The sequence below is a fragment of the Leiobunum rupestre genome, chromosome 5 (genome assembly GCF_980474605.1).
Source record: "Leiobunum rupestre chromosome 5, qqLeiRupe1.1.hap1, whole genome shotgun sequence".
In the NCBI taxonomy this organism is placed as follows: Eukaryota; Metazoa; Arthropoda; class Arachnida; order Opiliones; family Sclerosomatidae; genus Leiobunum; species Leiobunum rupestre.
Genome location: NC_143388.1, coordinates 34,013,215 through 34,022,547, shown reverse-complemented (window position 1 = coordinate 34,022,547; position 9,333 = coordinate 34,013,215). Strand labels below are relative to the sequence as shown.

General features: G+C 37.5%; 1 protein-coding gene across 1 annotated transcript; it reads right to left on the bottom strand.

Moving 5' to 3' along the window:
- Positions 1 to 337: 337 nt before the first annotated feature.
- Positions 338 to 6,799, bottom strand: LOC149944246 (vascular endothelial growth factor receptor 1-like). The gene is made up of 14 exons (XM_090174775.1): positions 6,744 to 6,799; positions 6,208 to 6,540; positions 5,969 to 6,130; positions 5,603 to 5,755; positions 5,136 to 5,536; positions 4,816 to 5,068; positions 4,635 to 4,754; positions 4,376 to 4,568; positions 4,090 to 4,315; positions 3,885 to 4,007; positions 3,756 to 3,826; positions 3,550 to 3,690; positions 3,379 to 3,484; positions 338 to 992 (listed from the first exon to the last, which is right to left on the bottom strand). The coding sequence occupies exons 1-14, from the start codon at positions 6,763 to 6,765 to the stop codon at positions 498 to 500; spliced, it is 2,799 nt and encodes a 932-aa protein (XP_090030901.1). The 5' UTR covers positions 6,766 to 6,799; the 3' UTR covers positions 338 to 497.
- Between the last annotated feature and the right edge of the window lie 2,534 nt (positions 6,800 to 9,333).

Below are 9,333 nucleotides of genomic sequence, written 5' to 3'. Positions count from 1 at the left end.
AATTTTTTTAGTCTTTTATCGCATGCGCCGTTTTAATTTAGCCGTTCTGTCCGGCACCGCCCTTTTAGTTATCATTAGTAAAGGGGAATCAATGAAAGATTAATATTTAGCTTGAGAAAGAAAACGTTAAAATTTCTTCCAAGCATATATTCGTCTGGAAGAGCTACTTGACGTCTTTCAAGTTGATCAAATACTCAACAGCTACAGTATTAATATTTAAGCAATATTTTTAATATATAAATCATATTTGGGTTTCACAATAACTTATATATTAAGTTTCATATACATGTAAACAATAAAAATGACAAACAAGAAGACAAATATAGAAAAAACAGGTATTTTGATCACTGCAGGGTCACGAATTGACTAGAGAGAACGACATAAAACAAAGAGATTTGGCCACTTGTACTCTACCGTTCATAGACCCAAACTGAAACATTTGCGTAATTTATTGTAATGTATTCTTTGACAACTAAGGCCAGTGCGAGAGATAACTATCAAACTTCTATCCCTAATTCCTCCGATATAACTAAGCTGTAAGATGGCGGTACGGTGGTTTCAACGCTCGTGTCCAAATCGGAATGAAATCCGCTTGAAGCGTGAGATCTTAAGGATTCGTTGCCTTTCCGTTTTCTCGAGAAGCTCTTGGTGTCGCCGTTGGCGTTGTCCATCATCAAATAGTCTGTTTCCCGCACTGAGGTGTCACTTTCCGCATCCGGGATCTCTGGAGCGGGTCTTCCTTTGTTCTTTCGAATCTTGTAATGGACGTTGATGGGCTCCAGTTGGATCATGGGCACGGCTAACATGGGGTCCGACGGCACGGGTCCGTTGTCGACGGAACGAACGCAATTCACATTGTCGTAGTTTACAATTTGCGCTTTATTTTCGTCTTGGTTCATGGTGAGGTAATTAGTCTGACTCATGGACAGATAGTCGATTGGTTTGTGTAACGAGTTCATGTCGGCGTAGTGGTTGTCCAGTTCCAGATAAAACTGCCGTAATGAAAAGTTACGTATAAAAATATTACTATAAGTTAATCATAGCCCCAAAGCAAGCGGAATTTTCTCTATACGCTGCTTCTAGCTAAATCTCGACTTTCCAATCAATGCGCCAGGACGGAGACGGGGATAACAACGGGAGCCACTGCTGCTCTGTAGGTGGATATCTTTTAAGTACGCGAAACTGTAAAGTTTAAGACAAGATAGTTCTTCAAATGTATTTTCGCATAGAAGTTCTTAACACCAGTTTTGTTATACCAAGAAATAATACAATGTTTTAAATGTGTTTAAATTTTATAATTTTTTATTTAATATTGTTTTTATTATTACTATTATTATTTTTAGTTTTTTATTTTACTTGATGAAGTTTAATTTTCCCCTTAAGTTGTTGCTCTTTTTTACTTTATCGTGTAGTTTCAGGGCCGAAGCCAGGCTATGGATGTAGACCGGGCGAACCGAAATTTAGGAGGGGTGAGTAGTATTCAGTGCAGTGTTTATAGATTTAGTTCGAGGAACGCCGGTCGGACGAAAAAAATCTCAGTACTGCCCCCCCCCCCCTTAAATGCTAGTAAGAGAAATAGACGTATGGTTGGATTAAGGGGTGCAAAGGGGGACAATTGGCCAAATAGGGACACCAAAGTAATCTTGTTGCATCCTCAAATCACGAAATCTGAAATATTTTGAATTATATAAAATAAGACAGTAACTAGTAGTGGTTTGACTCGTGAGGTATTGCACCCTCCTTGTGTTCCGAGCTCATTTTGGGGTGCTGAGGCTGTTCACTGAGATATGGCCCCCGGCCGAAAATCCGCTTAATCTGGCCCTGCATATACGAAGAGTACGTCTCGGTAGATAAAGTGTGGGCAAGAATGTATTTATTATACTCAGGGAGAATGAATATGTCGAGATTGTTCTTAGCGTTTCTCCAATTCCAACCGCTGCGCGCTTGGGCCCCCGGTATGCTCCTCCGCTTTAATAAAATCAAATAATACTGCAATCTCATTGGTTATTTAAAATTACGTTTTTCGACGCGATTAACGCTGCTGCGAGGACCGAGGGGCAGGTCACTTCCATTTTGGGTGCGTCTTAGTCACAGTAAAATGATTAAATCAGGGTAATCGTGATTAAATCAGGGTAATCAAGATTAAAAAATCTAATCACGATTTAAACGAGATTTAAACATTCTAATCATGATCTAATCTTTTTAATCAGGATTTAATCATTTAAACGAGATTTAATCATTCTAATCATGATCTAATCTTTTTAATTAGATTAAATCATTCTAATCATGATCTAATCTTTTTAATTAGATTAAATCATTTTAATTAGATTAAATCATTTTAATTAGATTAAATCATTTTAATTAGATTAAATCATTTTAATTAGATTAAATCATTTTAATTAGATTAAATCATTTTAATTAGATTAAATCATTTTAATTAGATTAAATCATTTTAATTAGATTAAATCATTTTAATTAGATTAAATCATTTTAATTAGATTAAATCATTTTAATTAGATTAAATCATTTTAATTAGATTAAATCATTTTAATTAGATTAAATCATTTTAATTAGATTAAATCATTTTAATTAGATTAAATCATTTTAATTAGATTAAATCATTTTAATTAGATTAAATCATTTTAATTAGATTAAATCATTTTAATTAGATTAAATCATTTTAATTAGATTAAATCATTTTAATTAGATTAAATCATTTTAATTAGATTAAATCATTTTAATTAGATTAAATCATTTTAATCACGATTTAATTAATATAATCGGTCGAATAGAGAATTCATCATTAAAATCAAAACTAAAGTACGATTTAATCATACTAATCACGATATAATTTTTTAATCAGGATTTAATCATTTTTAACAGATTTAATCATTTAATCATGATTAAATCAGATTTAAACATTCTAGTCATGATTAAACGTGATTAAATTGAATTTAATCAAAATAATCACGATTAAATCAGATTTAATCTTTTGAGGGGTGCGTCGTTAATCAAGGAAGTGACCTGCCCCTCGGCGACGACGCAAAAAATAAGACTGCCTCCTTTCCCCCCCCCCCTTAGCGTGACGGGGTTAAGGCCTCACCGTGTCCGTCGATAGTCTCGACATATTCATTCTCCCTGAACATAAATAAATACATTCTTGGTGTGGGGGATGACAAGGATGCCGCGCTAAAACTGGGAAAATGCAACAGATACATTTCTACCTAACCTATGAGTTCATTAACCTTTAATACAATGCTTTAAAATATGGTTTCAACCTAATTACCGGGTCCTATCAGGGTGTACTATCATATATAAAAAGAATTATCGTTTTAGCGTTCAACTATAGCTTGGTACTATTTGTAACGCTTCTCATACCTCTTTGACGGTTGCTTGCAGAAAATCACCAAACAGATCGCCCAATGTCTCAAAATCGGGTCTGTTTTTGGGCTCGGGGTTCCAGCAGTGGAGCATGATGCGGTAGCTAAATAGTTCAACCAAAAATACTTAATTGTGTAATGGTTTGAGCTATAAAGGTCTCATGCTTACACATCATTAGGCGCGTAGTCGGGCTTCTCCATTCGGTACCCTCCCTTCAGCCTTTTGAAGAACTCTTCATCCAGATCCACTCCGGGGTACGGGTCACCGCCCAAAGTGAAAAATTCCCACAGCAATATCCCAAACGACCAGCTATAAATTTGAAAAGTTAATTATACCACTTGTAATTTATATCTTCGAAAGTACTCGATACGTACACGTCGCTTTTAATGGTGTACACTTTGTCCGAGAGCGATTCCAAGGCCATCCATTTAATAGGTAATGGTCCCTTTGATTGCAATTTGTTAAAACCACAACAATTAATAAATTAATCACTTTATATTTACATTTCCTTGTATTCGATAAGTGTCATAATTGTAGCAATCCTTAGCCAGGCCAAAATCGCAAATTTTCACAACAAAATCGTCAGCCAATAGAACGTTTCTGGCCGCCAAGTCCCGATGTAGCAGCTGCGAAGAGAGATTAATCATTTAAATGAAAAAGAAACAGGAGGAAGACTATGCTCAAATCAACTAATCATTCATTCTTTACTTTTCTGGAAGAGAGATACTGCATTCCTCTGGCCACTTGGAAAGCGTAACAGAGCAGGTCGCAAGTCGTAACGGCTTGGCATAAGTCTTCTTCGTCATTGACTGAAAGCCACCTGAAAGGAGCAGACCTACCATTCGAGGTACTAGGGCTACTAGGAACCATGGACACATTGTAACTTTTACCCGAGTGATTTTCGTGCATCAAATCGGCGTAATTAACTTTTTGTCTATTTAAAAGTAGTGAGTGTAAATTATTGTCCTCTGTTAAGAAATAGTTCAATATTCACCCATAGATGGGGTTACTAAGTCCCTCGTTGGCAGCCAACTCCGTTCTAACGGGTGAATCTGGTAAAACGGTCAAATCAGGGTCAACCTGACCGGTTTCAGGATCCAATTGATTGATAAACCTATTTTTTCGTTTGAGAAGGTAATTGCGAAGATTTCCATACCGGCAGAATTCCACCATCACCAACAACTCCCCTGTAACAATAGACTTTAATTACGGCTCAGTGTCGATAAAACAACGAAAGCAGAAAGAAAAATTACCTTTCATCATATTCTTGGTGACAGCTCCGAGTAAATTAACGATATTTAAATGCTTGCCCAAGTGAATCAGGATCTTTAGTTCTGCCACCAATGCTTTCCGTTGGGTTTTATCAGCTCTTTCTGAAATTACACATTTAAGTTCGCTGCTTCTTACAACTTGACCTTACGAGATGTCACTTACCTTTCAGCATCTTGACAGCAACTGTGGTGCTCCCTTCATCTTCTAGTCCAATGGCTTCTGCCTGAACCACCCTCCCAAAGGCGCCTTGACCAAGAATTCGACCCATCTTCAACCTTTCCTTGGGGAACTCCCAACGATGATCGTAGGGCAGCAGTTCAACCTGATCATCCAAGGCCATTTCCGGGTTTAAAAGTTCAATCTGGCCTTTGTTGAATAACTCCTGACTCAGGGCTTTCAATTCGGCTTTCTCTTCCTAATCAGAAAAAGATATTGTTCATAAAATATAAACCCACAAGCGAGCTCGTGAAGTAAAGACTTACTCGTTCTTTATGTACGCGTCGAATCCAACAAAATCCAACGATCAGAAGCATAATTATAATAATGGGCAAAACAACGGCCAAGGCGATAGTCTCAGTGGATACGGATTCATTACTTTCGACGTAGACACTGAAGGTACGTTCTCGCACACCGATTCTGTTCTGGACTACGCATTTGTAGGTTCCTTCGACGTTGGCCTTCAAGGCCACACTAATGTGAAGAATCTGTCCTTTGGCGGCGGTTTTTATGATGTTACCTTTCTTAACTGGTTGACCATCCTTGTACCAAGTTACGCTGGGTTGGGGAACACCAGTAGAGGTACAATCCAGAGTACCGCTACGACCCACTTCCAGTTCCAGTTTAGTGGTCGTTTGGTTTGATTTAAATTGGGGTTTGCTGGAGGCTATCGAAAACAAATCAGGGACGTTAAAATTTCGTTTATATTTGGAATAACGTTTGGGACACATACGATAAACGACCAGTGTGTAGTTGGTTTCGGTTATCTCCAATTCGTCTAAGCGTCCACCTTTGCAAATTAAAGATTCGTTGGTGTTCTTGATGTCCGTTACGTTAATGCGTGACGATAAAGAGTACGGGGTTTGACCTTCGGTAACTTGCCATTCTGCGGCAAAAAATTGTGATTGGTTAACGGTAAAATCTTCGGAATATTTAAAGTGCCACATTATCGTTTGAATTTTGAGAGTGGAGCTACGCTATAACGTATTTAATAGAAACGTCAAGGTATGCCTGAGCCACGTGAACTACCGGAAATTCAATCCAAAAAGTTTCAACCAATTCTGGGGACCTTTAAGCTAATAATTTGTGTATAACTTACCATTGGCACTGGATTCCAAAGACACATTTTCACCATTGGAGTCCGTGATGTACCAAGATATATTCGAGAACTCGAAACGGTGTGCCTTGCATGTTAAGTGTACGTCATCACCTTCTATAACCCTGGTTTTGGAAGCGGTAATTCCGAAACCATCTTCAACGTCTAAGATTTACAAGAACAAAATTTTTAACCACAATAGTTAGATGATACTTCTTATAGCTATTTGAAATGTTACTAACCAGTAACGGTAAATTTCGTAGTTATATTGTCATAGCCTAAATTATTGGATCCCAAACATAAATATTCCCCAGACTGATTAGCCATGACCTCTAATGACCTTTGGTGTTTGTAGGGGAATGTTTTATTTATATCGTTCACCATGGCGTGGTTGTCCCAAGAGGAGAGGTTGTCCATGTCAGACCAATGCTGCTCACACACGTCGAAATCTTCGCATTTGCGCCACTTCCAGGAAACAGTGACATTCGGGTAGCCGTCCACGACGCAATATAAAGTGTATTTCTGACCATGGCTATAATACCCCAGTTCATTTTCAACGCGAGCAATTGGTGGAGCTATATTAGAATTAAGACCAAAATGTTACTTTTTCACTAAAGTGTGTCTTTTGTAGGAAAGTTAATGAAAGGGAAATATATTAGCTCAAATATAAGAGCACTCAAGACCTATTTTATAGAGAAATGTCAAAATTTCATAGGTTTTCATAGTTTCAAGACACTCTTTACTTCCGTTTTACTTTTCGCCTTAACAAAAATATTACCTTCGACGAAAAGACGAATCATTTCTGTGCCTTCATAATCTCCGCTACTGGCTAAAATGGTGTAATCACCGCTGTCAGTTCGTGCAACGGAATTAATGGTGAGGATTTCTCTAAACGTGATTGTTCCGTTGCCGCGGTGAATGGAGTTCGTTGTGTTGTATTTTTTTGGTTTTTGTTTTAATTCAATGTCATTCTTTAAGTATTTAACCCTCAAGTCCTTTCTGCTAAAGGAGGAGGTGATCTCGAAAACCATCTTGGCCGTAGTTTTCTCGGCGGTGGATATATACTCTTTATCGGTCGCCATCGTGATGTTTATGTACGGTTGCAGCTCGTCACCTACAGTCAGTTAGTATGGCTAATCTGGAGGTCAGTAAATACAAGAATGCCGTCTCTTTCGTACAAGATAATTTCGTTTTACGCTTACCTCTGACTTTAACGAGGATAGTGTGTACGGTTTCGCGAGAGTCTTTAGTAACTTTGCAAGTATAGGAACCCTCGTCCATTTTTTGAGCGTCAAGCACAGTTATCTTCGACTGTATTCTTGTGACGAAAGTAGACGAACCCGGAGCTTTGTACGTTGAACCCGTCAGCTTCTGAACTAAGTACCTTCCGGAAACATTTCCCTGCGATAAGAGAAGCGTACATTGGAATCGTGCGTTTCTCCTTTCTATTTGCAAAGATTATTCCAGGACCTACTTTTGATTTTCCAGGGTAGTCCCACGTCAAAGTAGCAATTCCATTAAGTTCAATATCAAGCAAACAATTTAAACTGAAGTTGGACCAAATTGTTGGGTGTTCCGTGCCTTCTTCTTTGATGGTCAGATCCAATATCTTTTTGACACTAGCTAAATACGGTGAAAAAAGGTTAAATGTAAATAGCCTAGAGATGCTTTTTAAAAGGTTTTTGAGTTACGTGAGAACTGAAGGATGACGTGCGCGTTTGATTCTATATCGTCAAGGGCGGCTATACAGTAAAATTTACCGCTGTAGTATATGTCTGGTACGGTAACAACAAATCCGCGCTGGGGATCGTAATGTACGTGTCTCTCTTCCCAGTCGACCATCACCTCATCCTGACCTTCTAGCTTCCACAAGGTCACGTTTGATTTGGGGTTGGTAGTCCGACACGGAATTTCCAAAACTTCGCTCGGAGTGGATTTGATGATTTTAAATACCGGAGTTAAAAGGTGTTTTTCGTCTATAATATCGTAAAAAGGAAAGACCGTATTTAAAAGGTAACTAGTAGCTTTGAGTATCTATAAGCCTTATTTAAGAAACTCGAAAGAATGAAAGGACTATAACCTCCAACTTGTTAGTTTAGGGATTAACGCAAAAACCACTAACGATGGACCCGCAGAGCCCGATCTTCTATTGCACTATAAAACATATAGTGGAATCTCGCTGAGCAGCCATGTTAAAAATTAGCCATATGAACCTGGCCCTGAGTGGCTTAGATTGCCTGAACATTGTTCATAGCGATAAATACACATAAATACATAAATTTAAAAAAAATGTACCTTCAGAAAACAAGAGAGTTGTTAAATTAGTGTCGTAACTAGGTTGTTAAAAAACCGCCTCGTAATTTAATTAAAATGTTTAAATCAAATGTCGTAAATAAATAAAAAATAATAAAATGTAAGTGTAGAACTAAAATTGTATAATTTAAAATAAAATCCAAACATGTATAAATTACAATTGCAAAAATAATATCTTAAAAACTTTCCAAATGTAAAAATAATCCTCTAAAAATGTCTATTATATTGTAACACGTAGGCTCGGTTGTCGACGTGGGATTCTTGGAACCGGGGAAATGGACAGCGCCGATTTGGCGCTAAAATTTCGCCACTTTGAGCCAATTTCCCCCGTTTTCCCCAGGCGTCCAAGATTCCCGCATCGAGTCCGTTGATTTCACAACCCAGCTTTCTTTCATTGTATTTGAAAAATGTATTGGCACTCTCGACCTAGCCTCGAAGTCGACAAGGATGGAGAAAACCACTATTCCTAAAAATAAAACTAAACTTTAAAAACAAAACTTGTCATTTTACTTAGATAAACTTTAGTCCGGAACAAAATCATATAGGCGCAATTAGAAACCTCCCAAAACAAAACGATAAAAAAAACCTTATATCGTTTTTCAGTCGGCGATATAAAGTAAAATATAGCTCTCCCTGAACCAAAAAATTAAACCAGAGAAAATCGGTGTAAACCCAAATCCAAATTTTCTACATAGGTAGGTGCGACAGGTGAGGCGGCACAGGAATAAAGTACCCAGGGAAAGGGGGGGGGGGTTGGCCCAAGAGTGGACTATCACCATAAATTTACATATAATTAAAATTTTTCAAATTGCCACTGCGATAAGATGTTGCTACCGAAACTCGTTTTTGTTTTATCAATAGTCCTTTATCGTTTGAATACTGCACCTAGTGAAATCAATTCAAACTATTCTGAGAATTATGGGAAATCGCATTTTACCCAGAATTCTTTGAAATTTTTCAAACTTTATCGTCGGCTTTGGTTTAGTTAGTTCATGATAATGAAAGAGTAAAATACTTAAAACAGGTAAGCAATTTATTCGTAAACTATGAATTTA

Excerpts from the sequence above, each read along its gene's own strand:
- LOC149944246 (XM_090174775.1), bottom strand. The coding sequence starts at position 6,765 with ATGATTCGTCTTTTCGTCGAAG. Across the intron at positions 5,069-5,135 it reads GACGCGTACATAAAGAACGA|GAAGAGAAAGCCGAATTGAA; the intron begins GTAAGTCTTTAC and ends TTTTCTGATTAG. Across the intron at positions 3,827-3,884 it reads CTTATCGAATACAAGGAAAT|GGACCATTACCTATTAAATG; the intron begins GTAAATATAAAG and ends TTGCAATCAAAG.